The sequence below is a fragment of the Gadus macrocephalus genome, chromosome 2 (assembly GCF_031168955.1).
Source record: "Gadus macrocephalus chromosome 2, ASM3116895v1".
Classification (NCBI taxonomy): domain Eukaryota; kingdom Metazoa; phylum Chordata; class Actinopteri; order Gadiformes; family Gadidae; genus Gadus; species Gadus macrocephalus.
This window is the reverse complement of record NC_082383.1, coordinates 6,993,097-7,012,800: the sequence shown is the minus strand read 5'-3', so window position 1 is coordinate 7,012,800 and position 19,704 is coordinate 6,993,097. Positions and strand designations below refer to the sequence as shown.

Below are 19,704 nucleotides of genomic sequence, written 5' to 3'. Positions count from 1 at the left end.
AACAAGGTATTTCCTCTGAAATCAGACCTACCTGTATAACCTCATTTGAGGCAAAGTATAGACCTGGTTTAAACAAGACCTTTGAATTATACATAACACAATAATGACCTGTTAGTAACCGTTTGCGCATGATGTACTCAGGCCCTTTGATCTAAAAGATAAAGTAAACGAATCAACTACCTAGGTCAGTTAAGGGGGTACGGAAAAACCGTGGGTTTCAACTTCGATGCAATCGTTCTCCTTCAGACTGCACTCCACACAGCACACACTCACTACCGCAGATCAGAATCATGTGACATCACTCTTCTGAGAAGGGCCTCAGTAGATTCCCGTAAGGTTACATGGAGTGGGAGGGGTGGGGGGGGGTTGTGGTGATGGCGTTCCCGTTCTATCACAATCTTCCTATCAGAGCTCCAGGATCTGGCTTCAACTGGACAGTGAAAACACTTTCGGGGGGAGGTGGGGGGTACACATGGGGGGGGGGGGGCAGGGGCCCGAGACGTGCTGATCGCGGCCCGTCTGGAGGGGAGTGGGCGTAGTAACTGTTTCTGACAGCCGGGAACGGTGTGAAGGGAAGTTCACACGGCGGGGTTTCTCACCAGCCGTGTTACCGTCGTAGACCTGTGTTTGCATGCGTATGGCAGGCGTTAAGAAAAGGAATACATCATGCCTCGCTGATGATTGGCCATTTAAAGTAGTCTTTTCTTTGTGACGTTACAGCTCAACTAATAGACCCAACACTGCCGCGGTTATGGGTTCGATTCCCACCCTGGCCCACCCATGTTATGAGTGTATGCACCCATGAGAAAGACAGGAAACTGATAAGACATCAAATTAACTTTTTGTGATTGCGACATTGGGGATTTCGTGCTTAACTATCTGACCACAAATAGGATCGAACAGGAGCGTGATCTAAGTACTGTGTGAATCATTGAATCACAATCTCTGCGGTGACCGCCTATGTTTCGTACCGCTCTGATTTCCTGCTTTACTGGAAATGTGTCATGCATGGACGGTTCAACTCTCATTCAACACCGACAAACCACAATGCATAATAGCATTTTTTTTCAATGCGAGGTAAATGCAAGGCAGCCAGTCAACAAGAACAGGCCCCTTTGCACAAATCTCACCTCAGTTGAGGCAGAAACAAAATAGACTCCACTCCAATGCCGTTTTCATGCTGATTAGTCACAGAGATCCCCAAAGGGAAGCAGGTGATGGGGCCGTGACAACCAGGCAACTAGCGGTATTCCGAGACAGCTCATGCTCTCTGGAATAACACCAGAGGCAGCCAGGTGCCTCCAACCAAGTTGGCCTTAGTCAGACTTGGTGCGAATAGTGTGCGCGTGTTTACAATTGGCTGGGCTTTATAGTTCCAAAGATAGGTTGCAGGGGTTTCTTATTAAAGAGTAGTCAGAACTATCTTCGACCTTATCCAGCTCGGAACGTGTGTGTGTGTGTGCAAGTGCATGAGTGTGTGTGTAATGTGTACGTGCGGCTTTGTTTGTGTGTGTGTATGTGGGTGTGTGCGTGTGCATGTGTGTGGGTGATGTGTATGTGCGGATGTGTGTGTGTTTGTGTGTGCGTGTGTGTGTTTGCTACGTGCGGGCGAGTCTTCAGGCCAAGCAGTACCTCTGTACGGGTGTTATGTAAGTCAAACAGGAGACATAGCTCTGCTTTGCTGGCATTCCTTACTTAATCCTGCTGAACACAACAATGCCTGCCTGCAGTGTGCATGGGAAACAATAAAGGCAGCTTTCTGGAAGTTTCTGTACTGTTTTGGTGACCAATTGCACCACATTTTGAATTTGAACTCTATTCACCGGATGTCCCCCAATGCTATTCTCATGTCGCCAGTGTTATTAATATTCTTATCTCCCTATGCGATGTAACACCTCTTTTTTCCACCATGGCTAATTACATCTGAACAATTTTGGTTTATCGTCCTCTTGAGATGCCAAAGCTCATCACAGGGGCTGCTACACATGTTTAGCGGGCTATGAAACCAGATACCCCCCTTGACCAACGTCTTCCTTGGCCATCCTCTCAGTGTGGTTCCCCATGTATCGGATTCAGCGCCACTAAACAGCCCCCCCTCCCTCCACCGCGACCCCACCCTGAACCCCGACTCCCAGCCCCTCAGTACTTCGTACGCTAACCTCTCGCCAGAGCCCGGTTCACATTTCACTCTCTACAAACCCACCCATCACCACACACAAACCCCGACCTCCTGCCCTCTTCCCACCCTCTTTCCTCCTCCGCTCTGCGGAAACGCTTCGGTCGGGCGTTGGTGTCCGTAGCGTTCCCAAGCAGACCCGGGCAGGTTCAGTCGGAGAGGCTTCAGCGTTTGTGTTGTTTTCGCTTGACCGTGCGAAGCGGGAAAGCCTGCTTCACGCACATCCTCCGCCCTGCCTCTGTCCGCCGGTCTAGCTGACGCATATGAAGAAATAAATACAATACAGGCAGAGATACGGAATGAGAAACAGACCCAGACAGAGAGAGAAAATGGGCCTCGGTTTGTTCCAAAAAAAAAGAAAGGAAGAATGAAAATAAATCCAGGTTTGTATTCTTCCACATGGGGCCAGATGGTGTTTTGCAACGGATAGTGTTGAAAAGAGAAAGAAAAAAAAAAAGTTTTTTACAAGGTTGTGGCGGCCCAGTGAAACATGTTGTGAGGCATTCATGCTCGTCTAGTCATCTCCAGTGAGGTGGGATTATAGTATTAGGTAATAATGGCCATGTCGCGGCTGGGTTCACTGTGAGTGGAGGGGACTCCTTTTGCCTCACAGAGTTGTAACCAAGAACCACAAAAGTAGGCGAGACCCATGAATCAAATTTAGTTTTGAATTCAGTTGTATGGAGAGAGAGAAGGGGAAAAAGGCACAGTGTTCAACCATTGTTGAGTGACTCATTGTTATTACCACACAAAGCCATACAGTACAAGTCTTTCAAGACACAGGAAACTTGGGCAACACAGAATGGCCCAGTGGTCAGGAATGTTCCTCAAAGTAACCCGTTCTGCTCCCCATGTCAGCACTAACCCACCATGCGAAGGTCCCAGGAGAAAGACTGGACATCGAATCTGTGCCAAGTCCTGACGGCTTCTCTTTGCCCTTTCGGTTATTTGTTTTTCACGATTTGTTGCTGTGTCCATGTTTTTATTTTTTTCTTCAAACAAGGCCATCCTATTGATGGACTGTGTGAAGGTAATGTGCCGTTATTAATGTGTTTTCTTCCCTCTCTCTCTCTCTCTCTCTCTCTCTCCCCTCTCTCTCTTTCCGTCCATCTCCCTCTCCTTCCCCCTCTCTCTCTCTCTCTCTCTTTCCCTCCCTCTCCCTCTCCTTCGCTCTCTCTCTCTCTCTCTCTCTCTCTCTCTCTCTCTCTCTCTCTCTCTCTCTCTCTCTCTCTCTCTCTCTCTCTCTCTCTCTCTCTCTCTCTCTCTCTCTCTCTCTCTCCCTCTCCTTCCCTCTCTCCCTCTCTCTCTCTCTCTCTCTCTCTCTCTCTCTCTCTCTCTCTCTCTCTCTCTCTCTCTCTCTCTCTCCCCCCCCCCCCCACGACGCTGGCCTTCCGCGGACCCTCTCAGCGATGTGGAGCTGCATGGCCCACAATGAGTCAGACGCCAGCGACGCGGACCACCAGCTCTGCCAGGACCTGGGCCTCATCCTGTCGGCGTTCTCCGTCCTCTACCTCGCCGTGGGCTTCCCCGTGGGCCTGTGCTACAACGCCCTGCTGGTGGCCGTCAACCTGTCCAACAAGGCGTCCATGACCATGCCCGACGTGTACTTTGTCAACATGGCCATCGCCGGCCTGGTGCTGAACCTGGTGGCGCCCGTGGAGCTCCTGGGGCCGCACTTCACCCGCTGGCCCGCCTGGGAGTACAACAACGAGGTGTACATCACCCTGCTCATCCTGTTCAACGTCTCCTCCCTGGTGGTCATGTACTCCACCACGCTGCTCAGCCTGGACTACTACATCGAGCGGGCGCTGCCGCGCACCTACATGTCCAGCGTGTACAACACCAAGCACGTGTGCGGCTTCATCTGGGGCGGCGCCGTGCTCACCAGCTTCTCCTCGCTGCTCTTCTACGTGTGCAACCACGTGTCCACCAAGATCATCGAGTGCTCCAAGATGCAGAACAAGGAGGCGGCCGACGCCATCATGATCTTCATCGGCTACGCCGTGCCGGCGGCGGGCCGTTGCTGTACGCCTTCGCGCTCATCCTGCGTATCCGCAAGGAGTCCACGCCGCTGGACCAGGACTCGGCGCGCCTGGACCCGTCCATCCACCGGCTGCTGCTGGCGTCAGTGTGCGTGCAGTTCGCCCTGTGGACGCCCTACTACATGACGCTGCTGGTGCACACCGTGGTGGGCGCGCCGGGCAACCACAGTGGTGGCGGCCGGCGGCGGCGGCGGCGGCGGTAGTAGAAGGCCGGGCCTCACCGTGTACTACTTCCTGCGGTGCTTGGCCGAGCTGATGGCGTTCTCCAGCAGCTTCGCCATGCCGCTCATGTACGGCAGATGAACAAGAACTTCTCGCACAAGCTGCAGCGGCTGCTCGCGCGGCTGCACTGCGGCCGCGAGCGCGCCTGCCCCCACGAACGCTCCGCCGTGCAGCAGGTGGTCACGTGAGGTTCCGATCCCACCAAGCCCACCCCATCCCCCTCTCCCCCCCCCAAACCCCCCAGTCTCTCTTTGGACTAGCCGGCACTTATCCCCATCCCCGCCCACCTCCCCCCCCTTACAGAGCCAGTATCCTGTCGCGCTTTCCTGCTGCTGCTGTGGACTGTGAAAGAAGCGGACATTGCTGAGAGCGGCATTTCCTGTGTCGTTGACCGTCGTCCAGAACTTGATTTGAGCTCTCGTACCATATGAGGGGTATCTGATCGGAGAGCCGTACCTAAGTTGCAAAAAATACCACTAAGTGCTGTGTTGTTTTTCTGTCGTCCGTTAGCTAGGTAAAAGCTCGCTCCACTATGACACTTGATCACTAGAACCGGAAAGGAACTCTACTTGCCGACTTGTACACTTTAGATCTTAGTTCTCCCTTTGGTTACTTCTCTCTCACACACACACACACACACACACACACACACACACACACACACACACACACACACACACACACACACACACATACACACACACACACACACACACACACACACACACACACACACACACACACACACACACACACACCTTGTTATATGCACAAGACAACTGTGTTGAAGTTCCATTTGTTATCTGTATATGGCTATATATGCCAGTAGTAGCGTAAAGGAGCTACAATCAGGAACTTGAATTATGCAGAGGGTATGAAATCTTCTTTCACGCATGGACAGAACTGTTGCAGTCATTGTTTTTGTTTTTTTCAGAATTGTTGCATCAGTGTATTCTCACACCATTTTAGAAATCTAGACAGATTTATATATATATAGAATATATACGATTCAAACAAGGATGTGTGTATCTGGGGTTCAAACATAACCGCCGTACCTCTAGCCATCTATGATGAAATCACGTCACCTGTTAAACTATTATTACTAGTTCTGGAACTAGTGAAGACATGAAAAACACCGGATCAATTTGTATTGATTACACTTACCTCGGTCAAGCATCAAAATGAAACTCTTAAGCTATAAATATACACAAATATATACAGTTTATACTGTATGCTCCTCGGGGAGAAGCGCGTGTTAAAATGGGGGAGGGGGGGGGGGGTAAAAAGGCACTTATAATAGCAGCGTAGCGGAGACATGCAGACGGGACTGTTTGACTTCAGAAACTCACGAGAACGCTTCACACGAGCACAGAGGATCAGCTGCCAAACACCTGCAACCGCTGTGCTGGAGAGAGAGCGCCATCGTAACAACTGAAAGCACTGCTGGAAGGATTAAGGGTATTGAGCATGTCGCATGGGGGAAAAGCTAAGGAATGTTCCCAGTTAGTTTAAAAACAAATGAGTAAATATGCTATGACATTTTCCCAATTTAGATATATTCCTGCTTTTCATTATAATAAAATATTTTTTTGTAAACAGTGTAAAAGAGGATGGCCAGTTTATTTATTGTCATTGCATGGCAAGCACATTCCCTGGTGGAAAGATTTTGGTTTATTGGCTGACCCCAGAAAACCTGTGCAGACGCTCTGTCGATCAAAATTGCTGCATCCTATGAGGACTTCTTTGCTGACAAAAACAAGAGAGCTCACGACTGTCAAACAGACTTGTGTGTTGCTGCTGACCACCGAGTGAGATTGGCAGTCACACATAGTTTCTGAGCTGCTAACAATACATAACCAACCCTTGTTCTTACATCACTTACACTAGAACGATTGCGTCTTCGTAAATTTGCATGGTTACAAAAAGTGAAGTTGGCAAACAGAAAGCGTCATGTGATGAAGTAATGAAGGAAGTATTTGAGACGGGCATTAAATGTTTGTCATGGTTCCTGTTTTGTTGGTTCTTCGAAGTGTGACTTGAATCAGTCATGCTTGTATCTTCGAGCAGGCCACAATAAAATAATAACAGTTCGGACAGTTCCCGTAGGCCTACTATCTCAGATCATCTTAACACAGTTAATCATTAATTTAAAGTTCAATCCCAGTGGCAATGATTAAGGTGTGTTAAAGCTTCCACATTGTAAAGCTTCCACATCGTGTCAATCCTACACCACAGCTCTGAGGATGCCTGGGACATCTTAACACATTACGTTTTTGATAAGCAGTTCAACTTGTATGCTCTTAAGCAATAGAATAGATTAATTGAATGAGCAATTTAAAGTATTGAGTAAACATTACAAGGCTAGGCTAATGATGGCTCCGTCTTTAGCCTTAATCATAATGGCCCCCAGTGATCATTAATCAGGTTGTCTTTATATTATATCAGGTTGTCTTTATATTAGGCCCTAAACATGTTGCATCTATTTCATCTATTATTTGGACGCATGCAATACCTTCAGAACATATCCCTAAAATAATCATTTTATCAACAAATCACGTAGTTTGTAACCTCTCTAAATACACTGAAGACCAGAGGGGCCTTCACTAATGTGTAAAGTTCCCTTGAAAGGTGGTTAAATAACATCTCGGATTACTTCTGAATACATTAGTTTCCTCTTCGGTTTAACAACTAATGTCTGCAAAATATTTAAATGAAAATGAGCGAAAAATAACACTGCACTAATGCTCTCACCAAAACCGCAAACAAATTCACATTCTGATCGGTTGCTTTGTGTCCAAGATCTGTGTGTAAAGTCTCGGAAAGTGTGTATGTTGAGTGTGTTAGAGATATACCAGGGGACACCATGCCCTTTTAAAAAATAATTCAATAAATTATCTTCAGAAAGTTATACAGTAGATACTGTAGCATTCTTAACTGTCAACTGAGTCGAAGACCTGATTACACAATAAACGTACAAATCCTATCTACCAGCCCTGTTTTCTTTCATATTCATACGTTATTGTCTGATAAAAAGTGATGAATAAATGGGCCATTTATTCAAAGCGGTTTCAATAAGCTAATGCATCACTGCTGTGGAGCACAATGCTAGCATTGATCTTCTCACAAATCCATGTCACCACCACACAACCAACAGTAATTTTGCTAGAAATACACACAGGCCTCTCCTAAGCTCTGTGTCTTTCATTTCCAAGTGTTACCATTCACGGGACGTATCTAATCTCCTGTTTCATCCATCTCTGCTCAGCAGTACAAATAGTTACTGTACTTTTTTATGCCAGTGGCCTTGGCACAGTGTAATAACACATGTTATAAACAATGTAACAACCTATAACAGCTTAATATGTACTAACATTATGAAACAGCCTAACCGTTCCCCAGAGCGTAACTTGCTCTTTCGGCTACCCTTAACCTTAACCCTTAACCCTATACTACACTCTTAAGCAACATATGTTATTGCATATGAACTACATACTGTTAAACATCATTACACTGCTTAATACACAGTAATTACCTGTGGAATCACACTGTTAACTGGGCACTGTAATGTACTGTATATGCACGCCACCGTCTCGCAACAAACACAACGCACACCGTATGTGTCTGTTCCCTGAGCACTCATGGAACGGACACATACAGTACGCATTGTATGTAGGGCTTCAAGATGGTGTGCAATGGCGGGGATACCACTGGACCCCATTCTCAGTTCCGATGACCGCAAACAACAGATTGATTGTGGCGAGTTCCCCCTAACCACGCCACTCAGAACGGGGGGGGGGGGGGGAAGGAGGGCAGGGAAACGGCAGCATTCCAGCCATGCTTGGGAATTGTTTAGTCTATCTCAGGGAACATCAATTCAATGGTGTTATTGTCAATCTGAACTAACACAATGTTGTTTTGGTGTCGTATCTGAAGGCGCACAATCCGAGGGTTTGTGTGTGATAGATGTGGGGGGGGGGGGGGGGGGGGGGGGGGGAATGTGGCACAATGGAGCCTGGACAACAATGATGATCCTTCATCATGAAGTTGTACATTCGCAAGACACGTTTCCTGCAATATTTGAATAGGTTTGACTGTGAAAGAGAAATGTGAAAGAGCTTTCGCTGCAACAAATCCACGGCTGGCCATGTCATTTCAGGTGCTTATTCCTCCAAAAGGATTATTCAATATAGATTCCAAAAGGATTGTTCAGGCCTTCAGCGACGCAAACTTTCCACAGGTATTTACAGCAGTGTTTGCGAGTCCTCAAAGCCAGACCAAAAAAGAGGAAAACAGCAGAGCTCAGACTTGAGGTGGAGGTCTTGAATTATACATGCTTACATCTGGAAATGATATGATAATGCAGTGGATTGAAAGTAGTTGCCATGGTGACGGTTTCCCTCCCAGAACTGAGTTTATGAGGCCTTGACGTGACTACAGACGTTAGTTTAAGCAAACATAGACAAAGATCTCTTGCCATCAAGTGTGCATTTCTTAGGAATTATTCAGTTCTTGCTTAATATGATTCCCAGCAAGTACGATAAACGTGCTAGGGATCATATGCGCCCATGTGTGCTCATAAATAAAGATTTTTGATATTGAAACTTTTCCAAAAGAAGGTCTGTTTTTCGGACCATAGCCAACATATCGCTCTTCTGTTCACTCATTTTGATGTCTAGCACCACGACATATAAATGGTGGTCTGGGAGTTGTAAAACGATGGGCCTATATGTATAGGATGATAGGCTCTGATCTCATTTGACAATGGACAAATCACAACACTTCACACCATCTCCCACACATTTATTTTATTCAAAAAGAATAAAAGCAAAAGGCCTGTGAGGTCAAATAGGTCACTGCCTTCATTTTACCACTTTAGAATTAGGTGGAAAAGCGTAGTTAACAGATTAATGATCTGAAAATGAGAAATAAGGAAGAGACATATATTTAGCTAAGGCCTTTATATGAAAAGAGAACAGAAAATGCATAAGTCTACAGGCAAGTGTATTGTGGTCTTTTTGTGTAACAAAAGGGGAGGGAAACGGTAAAACCGGCCAAGATTCACACTACTTGAATGTGTTTTTGCGATTTAATGGTTTTTTTTTTCCCTACAGCGGTTCAACCAGTTCCTGCTGCTTACATGAAGTGTCTCACAATGTAAAACATCAGACCACCTATGAAGGAGAGGCTATTTTGCACCGATGTTTGTTTCAATTGGCTGTCAACCAGTTTTGGCTCAGGAACCAGAGGCACCGGTGGTTTTTTGTTACCGCAGGTAAAACAAAAAACCAGGCCCGTATCCGTTTTTTTGTTAGATGTAGTTGTGAAGGCTGCGATCAAAAACGGCTCCGTCATCACCATCCAAATGGGTTTAGCTTTGAAAAATAAGCTTTTCCCAGATTCTCTCATGATGTCTGTATGTCGACCGTTCCGGGGTTGTTCACACAGACAAAGAAATCGGTGTGGGTTACCAGAGAGGGAGTACATTTTGTATTTGTTCAAAAAGCAGTCATTGATAGACTTTATTTATCTTTTATCACCTTGAATCTGTAGAACAAAGCAGAGGCTGCAAGGGGACCCCCGTAGTTGTTTGGTGTGGTGTGTGTGTGTGTGTGTGTGTGTGTGTGTGTGTGTGTGTGTGTGTGTGTGTGTGTGTGTGTGTGTGTGTGTGTGTGTGTGTGTGTGTGTGTGTGTGTCTCTCTCTCTCTCTCTCTCTCTCTCTCTCCCTCTCTCTCTCTCTCTCTCTCTCTCTCTCTCTCTCTCTCTCTCTCTCTCTCTCTCTCCCTCTCTCTCGCTCTCTCTCTCCCTCTCTCTCTCTCTCTCTCTCTCTCTCTCTCTCTCTCTCTCTCTCTCTCTCTCTCTCTCTCTCTCTCTCTCTCTCTCTCTCTCTCTCTCTCTCTTTCTCTCGCCCCACCCATCGTCGTAGTTCTTGGAAGACAACTAGTCCAGAGCAGATGCTTGAAATACAATACACCCGTATTCTTTACCACCACCACCACCACCCCCCCCCCCCCCCCCTCAACCCACCCCAACCCCTTACCCTCTTCCCCTCTTTTGTGCCAGAGTAGATATAAACAATAAATAAATTCACACGCAGAAGACAATGAGGAGTGGCCGATTCAGCAAAATATTGACCATGGCTCGGACAGGAATCATTGGTGGCAAGCAGAACGATTGTGTATGAAGTTCCATGCAGCAGACAGCGTATAGAGAGCCAGTCTCAGAACCAGAACCACACTAAGTGGAGGCAGATGAGAGGGTTTTCTGCCCCCACCCCCCTCCCCAGTGTAACCATTCAAGACCTCCCACTTTCACTCTCACTCCTAGCCACTAAGTGTGTGATGCCACATTTTGTACACAAACAAAACTTGAATGGTTTATGTTGTGCTGGTCATTGATTGGTTTGGCGGTGAATATTTGTTGTTCCTGCCCTGGTGGTAAACATCAGCCCTTTCATTTCGAGCAGGGTTAGTAGCAATCAGTATTTTCAATCAGTTTTTATGTTTGCAAAAAAAATGAAGCTCACTAAGGACTTGTCCACACAGTTACAATTCAAAATCATGTTGGCTATTTGAATATTCTATTGAGGTTAAGGCTACCATCATGTGTTTTAACATTGACTGTTAAATGTGTGTATGTAACATTAGGATGCAAAGATAACCATGAAAAGATAACTGAAATAAAGATCAAAAAGGTATTCATGATTTACTCAACTAATTTCTTTTGAAAGGCACTGAAAAGACATTTCTTTCAGTGCCAACCAACCCATGCTTACTATTTTATTGCCTTTTCTATTATTATTATTATTATTATTATTACTATTCATCAGCTCTAATGTGCCAGAAAATATAAAAACATGACTTGTCCTGGTGCACCACCTAGTGGTCAACTTCTTACAACATACGCTGTCGTTAGACGTTAGGTCGACGCCTAAAAGAATGAAATACAATCTGCATACCCGTGATATCATATGCAACAATAAAGGTTAATTAAGAAATTATCATAAAGCAATTAATATATTCATAATGATTGCCCATTTTGTCTATGTACATTTGAAAAAATGTACTTAAATGTTCATAGGGTTTATGAATATTTTTTATCCAAAAGGCTGTCTGTCTGGGCCTCCGCCTCCATAATACTCCTTCATAAATCCGGCATCCCTTGAATTAGCATTTCAAATGAAGCATGGTCGCTGTTGGACAATTCCGGCTGGAGCTCTTGACCCATGATCTGTTCTCCAGTCTAGACATCATGAAAATTTAAATGTTTCTGTTTTGACTGTAGATTGGGAGCAAACGCCAAATTAGAGGCCATTTAATATAATAGCGCCTATGTATCCATACAACTAATAATACATCCAAACAGACACCTCCATCCACTCCGTTATCCATCTACCGTTGGATCCACCCACCCATTCACCTCACATCACATACCTATCCATCCATCCATCCATCAACCAACCCACCCATCCAGCTATCCTTCCAAGCTCAACCTTATCCATGCTTCCTTCCTGTGCCTTCCTTCCTTGTTTATTCTTTGTTGTTGGGGGGCAAGTCGGCAGCCCACTACATTATCGGTTCATTCCCCCGAATTGACAGTAGCTTACACAGGTGTTTATGCCTCATCTGAAGAGACAAGAGAAGGAAGGAGGAGAAGATTAGAGAACAGGACAATTTGATCAGAGCTAAACAGAGCACATAAATCATATCATGTCATAGGATATCATGTCATATAACAGCATCAAATGTCATATTATATTATGTCTTATCAGTTCATGCCAGACCACCTTCAATTCCTTCTCACTATGTCCCATATTCAAAATGACATGGAAATGTGTTTTTTGTCATCCCATAATGCAATTGACCGTCTTCAATTTAATTCATGTAACATATAGTATGCATGTTAACAGGTCTTGATGGATTGACAAACCATAAGAATAAAATATAAGCAAAACATAAATGATTTACATAACAACTTGCATTTCAAAGCATTCCCCTCCAATTATCTATCTACGGTAGTTCTATGAACTTCTATTCTTTTGTTTGATTTAAGTGGACACCTGGAGACAAGGAGGAAGTAGAACGCACAAGAGGGAAATGAAAGGTAATTGGAATAGATTCTCTATTAAATTCTGGTTTACAAACCATCATTCTGTCCATCTCTGCCTCCCTCATGTCTGGCCCCCTCCCCTCTCAGTGGATGGGATGGGCCAAACAGAAGGAGGTGGATGGGGGAGAGAGAAAGCATCAGCTGGACATTGGATTAACAAATCTGTGCCACTACTTCGGCGTCCGCATCAGAGATATAACAACCAGGGTAGCAATCACCATCATTTTTTTTGTAGAAGAAGAAGTAAGTACTGCTTTTCGATGCCCCTTGCTGTTACCGGTACTGTTGCTGCTACAAGGCTAACTTGAATGATTCAGGTAACCAGAGTTACTATAGGGAGTCACAATCTGTCTTGAACTTGTTCCTATCTAATTCATATTAATACTTGAAGCAATGAAATGCAAATAAAATATTGTCACTTGATTTGGGCTTCAAAGAAATGGGGATTACATTTTAAAAGAAAACTTTTCACATCTTTCTCTACCACTGCACCTACCTACTCTGTGGTGTCTCAATATGTATTGATAACAGCTGTAACTGTTTTTTACCCTTTAAGTAATTGCATGTCAAAACGGTATTGCTTGAGAACTACACTGCATTTCCAACAAATGTTGGGTCAATGAAGGCCTACTTACTTTTCAAAACATGGTCAACGGCTTGTTGTCATTCAACAGTATAGCAATTCTATATGTTAGGCAAAACAAAACTATACAAACAAATGCATTGCATGCAGAAGTGAAATGCAAGCAAAAGAAGGGTACTGATGCTATAACAACGTTCTGGCAAATGGGTTCATCCGTGCACATGTTTGTGAGGGAGGTGTTGGGTTTTTTCTCTCAACATCTTAACTATTAATAGTCATCAAGTTGGGGCAAGCTCGTTAGAAAGAGCCAGGGTTCGCTCAGGGATTTCACATGAGCGTTTCAATGCATCTGTTTAAGTGTGCGGCTTGAATTTTAATGCACTTAGCCGGTGACCAACCGTCTAATGCCTTAGAAAAATCTCACCCAACAGTTTATGCATGTGCGGTGTAAAATCGACAATTTACCAATGGTACGATAAACGCGCATGGCATATTTGAGTTTGATGAGTGGCGCCGTTAGGCTTCCATTACTTCGAAGCATCTGCAAGTGTGTGCATGCGTGTGCATCTATCTATTTTTTCCTTAAATCATTTTCTACCCCCCCCCCCCCCACCCCCCGACCCCCCCACCTCCTTCCACTGTACATCTCAGGTGTCCCTGCAATATTGTCTCTGGCCGAGGTTTGCTGAATAAAGATGCACATGGACTTGAAGAGACAATCCACCACTAGAATCAGAACATGTGAAAAGCAGACGACCCAACTGAGACGGAGAAAGAAGTCCATCCCCTAGTCGCAGGTGTGTGAGTTTGGGCAGACGGGGCCGGCGTGAGGCTAACCAGAGACTGTAAGTGGAGGATGAGGCTATTTTAAGACATGGAGCATCTTCTTATTCTGCGCTGTGTGCGACGTTCAGACACTGGGCCACTTTTTAGCGAACCCTAGTATTGATGCAGGGGGCCAAACAAGCCGTGACAACAATGCCCTCGTTCCCATGACAGGAGTGTGCCAGCATGCCAAAACAGCATAAATGAGTCTCAATTTCCGCAAACCAATCTGGGAACTCCTGCAGTTCAACAATGTAGCCGATGTAGGTGACCTTTATGGGGCCCATGATTCACAACGTTGTGAGCACCGTCAGCATGGAAGAGCACACCACCTCCATGCTTTGGATCTATGTCAACGCCACGGAATGGCTGAACACCTCGTACGACTACAACGCCACGACTGAAAACCCGGAGACGTACCCGTACTACGTGATCGGCCTCTTCCTGTCCTGCCTCTACACCATCCTCCTCTTCCCCATCGGCTTCATCGGCAACATCCTCATCCTGGTGGTCAACCTGAACCACCGCGAGCGCATGACCATCCCCGACCTCTACTTCGTCAACCTGGCCCTGGCCGACCTCATCCTGGTGGCCGACTCGCTCATCGAGGTGTTCAACCTCAACGAGAAGTACTACGACTACGCCGTCCTCTGCACCTTCATGTCCCTCTTCCTGCAGGTCAACATGTACAGCAGCATCTTCTTCCTGACGTGGATGAGCTTCGACCGCTACGTGGCGCTGGCCGGCTCCCTCAGCAGCAGCCCCCTGCGGACCATGCGCCACGCCAAGCTCAGCTGCGGCCTCATCTGGACGGCGTCGCTGCTGGCCACGCTGCTGCCCTTCGCCATCGTGCAGACGCAGCACAACGGCGAGGTTCACTTCTGCTTCGCCAACGTGTCGGAGATCCAGTGGCTGGAGGTGACCATCGGCTTCCTGGCGCCCTTCTCCGTCATCGGCCTCTGCTACTCCCTGATCGTGCGCGTCCTCATGAAGGCCCAGAAGCACCGGGGGCTGTGGCCACGACGGCAGAAGGCCCTGCGCATGATCCTGGTGGTGGTGCTGGTGTTCTTCATCTGCTGGCTGCCGGAGAACGTGTTCATCAGCATCCAGCTGCTGCAGGGCGCCGCCGACCCGGACCAGCCGACCGCCCCCACGCTGTGGCACCGCTACCCGCTCACGGGCCACATCGTGAACCTGGCGGCGTTCTCCAACAGCTGCCTGAACCCCATCATCTACAGCTTCCTCGGTGAGACCTTCCGGGATAAGCTGCGGCTCTTTATTAAGCGTAAAGCCAGCTGGTCCGTGCTTAACCGCTTCTGTCAACACACGCTCGACTTACACCTTCCTGTGAGGAGCGAGGTGTCCGAGGTGTGAGTCCCTAGGGTGCAAAGAGCGAGAACTGGAATGAAGTGAATGAAACTGTGGATTAAAGTGACAATTAAAGACACCTTAAGGACAAAGCTCTGTTTTCTGGAGTAACAAAAGCATTTTTTGTTCTTCATTAAAAGGAACCCGATTTGGAACATGTCGCTTTCTTTTATTGCATCCTAAATCATCGAAGAGCCTTGATGAAAATGCACAAATGTTAGCTGGCAGCTAACCATGAATGCTTTATTCACTGCTATGTGAAGCTAAAAAGCAAATAGAAACAGTTAACAAGATAAGATACCACAAGATGATCTGATTCTTGTTATTGTACTACAGAAACGGAATCGGTATAAGCTACTGTATTTCTAAAAATGTTTCCATTGGACAAAGTGCAAATGTCAAAGTATCCCCTAGGTATATAAAGGTTGCCTACAACAATTAATTATAGCATTGTGGAGAGGTTGTGACATCTTGTTTATAACTATTCATTTCACGTGCATCTAGTTCTATTTGGTGAATACAAAGACATGTGGCCCCCAAATTTAACTAAACAAATTAATTTAAAAAGTATTATTATGCTAGCATTGTTAGTTCTTATTCTTTCTGCAGCTGCTGCTGGGATTAAATCATGACCATAAAATAACCTCAAATCAACCTCGATCTTCAGTAAATATGTTTATGCATTAAAGATCAATAAACCAAAAAGTATGGGTCACAAAAAGGGTAAGCGTTAACATTTGGTTTATTCTATTTCCTTTGAAGAACAGGGCACCGTGTGTCTGGGTCATTGCGTAATGCACAGGAGTTGTTCCTGCTTTTATTATCTGCTCAGTAGTTCCTTGATTTCAACCATCAGCCGTTCAATAAAGTAACTATCAGTAACTACAGTTATAAATGTGCACTAATGACTGCACAACTCTACAGAACAAAACGAACGAATCACGAATGGAAACGAAGAACCCAAAGAAACAGTTGGCTATAAATAGAGATCAGAGTTACCATGGGAGGTTTTTTTTGTATGTTTTTTTTTTTTAATCTCATCTGACAGGAAGGAATATAGAAGGAGTCTGCTAAATGTTGGCTGAGATCCCCACTGTCACGATCCCTACTTGTCAGCTCCTGTTAAATGTGCAGCGAGAGCAGCAGAGAGGCAGGTGTTGTTTTGGTACAAGAGGACTGGGTCTGTGTAAACACATTACTCCACCGAAAAGATGGAAAGCTGCTGCGATCTGTTGTCCTTAACAGACATTGTTTAACGTCACGCATTCAAACAGCAATGCTGAGAGGAAAGTGATGTGCAATCTTCATTTCTGAAAAAATGAAAAAGTGAAGTTATATTATGACACAGGAAATATTCCACTTCTTAATTGTAACGTAAAAATTTGTACATCAGGTATATTGGAGGGATGTAAAGCAAGTACAAAACACCACTGCCTATTGTCCTCTCCCTGCCGTCTACTGCTGTTTTCTATTGAATCGGCCACTGATTTGTGTTCCGTTAACCTATTCAGGCTGAACAAATGTTAAAATCAAACATTAGGGGTATGTGGCTTTGGTTTAAGTTCATATTAAGTTGCCATTGGTGAAAAGACAAGACAAATTACATGGTGTTCATTTTCTCGCTCACTTTGAGCCTAGCTTTGCAATCTTTATTGTAATACTGTTTAGAAATAAATGTGTTTTTATAAAACCACTGGACAAAATTCGAAGTTGAATTTATAGATTGTAACATTAAGTGTTCTAGAGACGATGGTTTAAATTCAGTATTCATGATCATTTGTGTAGTTAACGTCTTTATGTGTAGGCAGTGTAGAGGTTTCCTTATGTTAGTGTCTCAGCCTGCCCACTTGTATAACAGAGCTTCTTAAAACACAAGACACTCAAGGCCATCACCAAAACCATAAATTCCCACAGAGTGAACTTGTGACGTCTAACTCTATAGGCGTCTAATGGTGGTATTATAAACCATGGGTCTATAGATCCGGAAGCTGTCTCAAGAAAGTGTTCCACATCCACCATGAAAATGTTTGAACAATTCGTTGTGATTATCTAGATGAGAATCAGCTCCAGGACAATTTTCACTGCAGCTATTAGCCCATTAGAGTAAATAGTTTTACCTTTATTTCCACAGACTAAATTGGTACAGAAAGAAAAATCCATTCATTCTGAAGTTGGATTTGTTTTATTCTTTAGAAACACAATTTTCAACAAAGGTGCAAGGTGATGGGTTCAGTACAAAGACACAACTTACGGTACATCATACCAGTAAAGGTAAAAGCCCAAACCTCAAAACTGTAGACCTTCCATTGACTGTATTTCCCCTAATGACAACCACTTTACTCAGTTATTTGGGTTGGTTTGAACTGTTTCCACAACTCAACAAGAGAAGCCTCCCACATCCTGGGTGAATAACTTTGCGCCTTAACCAATAGTTGAAATCGCTCTGCGGTCTTGGAGCAGTGAGTGTTTGCTGTTTTAATAGAGCAGGCAGCTATTGATGATGTCTGCAATGAGAAAACCTCCAGCTCGAGCATGTTGTTCCAGCTGTAACAAGCAGCCTGGGAAAGTCTCTCACAGGGTGGTGTTGTTGCCTTGAGAATGCCATTTTATTGATGCTCTACTTGTTTGTGACGCTGGTGCTACTGCTCAGTGGCGTACCCAGACTGACTCAATAGGGATGGCCCTTGATAACACAGGGGGGAAAACACAGCCTTTGCAGTGCAGTGTGGAGAATGTTCACATCACAGAATGAGAACTCGGCCAACCATTTAGGGGGGGGGGGGGGGGGGGGGCGGTAGGGTAGGTGCCACACGGGGCCACCCTGATGCAACGGCATGTTGAATTCTAGAGGAGAGTGACAGACAGGCTTGTACATGACGCTTATGGGATGTTTGGATTCCAAAAAGGTGTGTTCAATTAGGACAGCAAGTCTTAGGAACAGAAACAGAAAGGATGCCTCTGAATACCATCAATGGAAAAAAAGGCTCCCCAGCCAATGGGCGATAGATCGGACCATTTGGCAGGTCAAATAATGTAGGGTTACATATTAAAGCCACTTGGCCAGTATTTGTTTAAACTCTGGCAAGCAAAAAGACCAAAATTGTAAAACTTTTAAACAAGCTCAAAACCAAGAAACTCTATGTTCAACCATGCAGTGGAAAACTCTATGTTTTATAATTTATTCCCCCCATGTCCCTGTCTCCTGCCCTCAAACACACAAACATACATACCACACACACACACTGTGAGAAGGGCTTTACAGAGGACTGTGTTAACAGCTGGGACTACAGCGTAAGGTTAAGGGTTTGTGGTACTGACGTCATGCAAGGGACAATGGTGGCAGACTTTTCCCCTTTCTTGTATTCACAGCACATCACGCGACTGACCGTGTGCATCTCCACAGAACATATCGGCCATCGCTGACGTTTGAGGAGTTGGATATTCACAATTTGATCAACTCATTCCAAAGTATGGGGCTTCGCTTTCTCGATGATGTCATCATGAGATGCTTCCCCTAACTCAATAAAGGGGGGCTTTGAATGGAAACTTCTAGTGACTAATAATAAGAATACAAATAAAAGATGAGAACCCTTTTAAAGGAAAGGAGGGATTTCAGTTCGATAAACAACACAATGTAAAATTACTTAATGCTGAATCTAAGGCTCAGAAACTCATTAAGGCTACCATTAATTAGCCGAATTAACTTAACTATCTTAAAACAACATTCCTGCTTGAGCCATTCTGATGTAAGCGTGTGGCATACATACCCTTAACGGCAAAGGTCTTGTGTGGTCACAGAACTGCAGGCTGAAAAAGCTGTGGGTACTGGAGAAAGTCAAAGTAATTACAACAAGATAGCCCACGCTTTATGCATAATTACAAAGAAGCACACGCCGTAGGCTTCAACAGCTGAATAATTGATCCGATTTATAATTGCATTAGTGTATTAATACTCCTTTCAGCAAAAGGGCTGAGAATAGACAAGCTTAGTAGATATACTGTAGGACAAAGAAAGGGGTCGTCATATACATGTGCTGCAATATAATACATACTTAAATTCAATGACAAACAAGTTGACTCCATTGTTTTTTTATTTTCAGATATATTCAGATAAGTTATACCTCATCTATTATTTTTCCCTTACCCTCTTTGCGTGTCTTGGAGCGTGCACAGACGCAACTACGCACACAAACACCCGCGCAATCACACACGCATACACACACACACACACACACACACACACACACACACACACACACACACACACACACACACACACACACACACACACACACACACAAACATGATATATGTATGCTAAATATTGTTAAATATATAGTTGTCGCTGCTGAGGATATAGCATGTCAGAAGATCCAAGCAAA

The 19,704-nt window shown here is 45.0% G+C and overlaps 2 protein-coding genes across 2 annotated transcripts; both read left to right on the top strand.

Moving 5' to 3' along the window:
* Positions 1-3,521: 3,521 nt before the first annotated feature.
* Positions 3,522-7,423, top strand: gpr146 (G protein-coupled receptor 146). The gene is given in 4 exon segments (XM_060038175.1): positions 3,522-4,194; positions 4,197-4,436; positions 4,438-4,510; positions 4,513-7,423. Coding segments are annotated over 4 exon segments (1,038 nt in total). The 5' UTR covers positions 3,522-3,585; the 3' UTR covers positions 4,629-7,423.
* Positions 7,424-12,358: 4,935 nt separating this feature from the next.
* On the top strand, positions 12,359-16,950 carry gper1 (G protein-coupled estrogen receptor 1). Its single transcript, XM_060038160.1, has 2 exons — positions 12,359-12,789; positions 13,781-16,950. Exon 2 carries the CDS (start codon positions 14,231-14,233, stop codon positions 15,326-15,328), a length of 1,098 nt encoding a protein of 365 aa, XP_059894143.1. The 5' UTR covers positions 12,359-12,789; positions 13,781-14,230; the 3' UTR covers positions 15,329-16,950.
* The last annotated feature ends 2,754 nt before the right edge of the window (positions 16,951-19,704 follow it).

What these genes read in the sequence shown, in the direction of transcription:
- gper1 (XM_060038160.1), top strand. Translation starts at nt 14,231, where the DNA reads ATGGGGCCCATGATTCACAACGTTGTGAGCACCGTCAGCATGGAAGAG.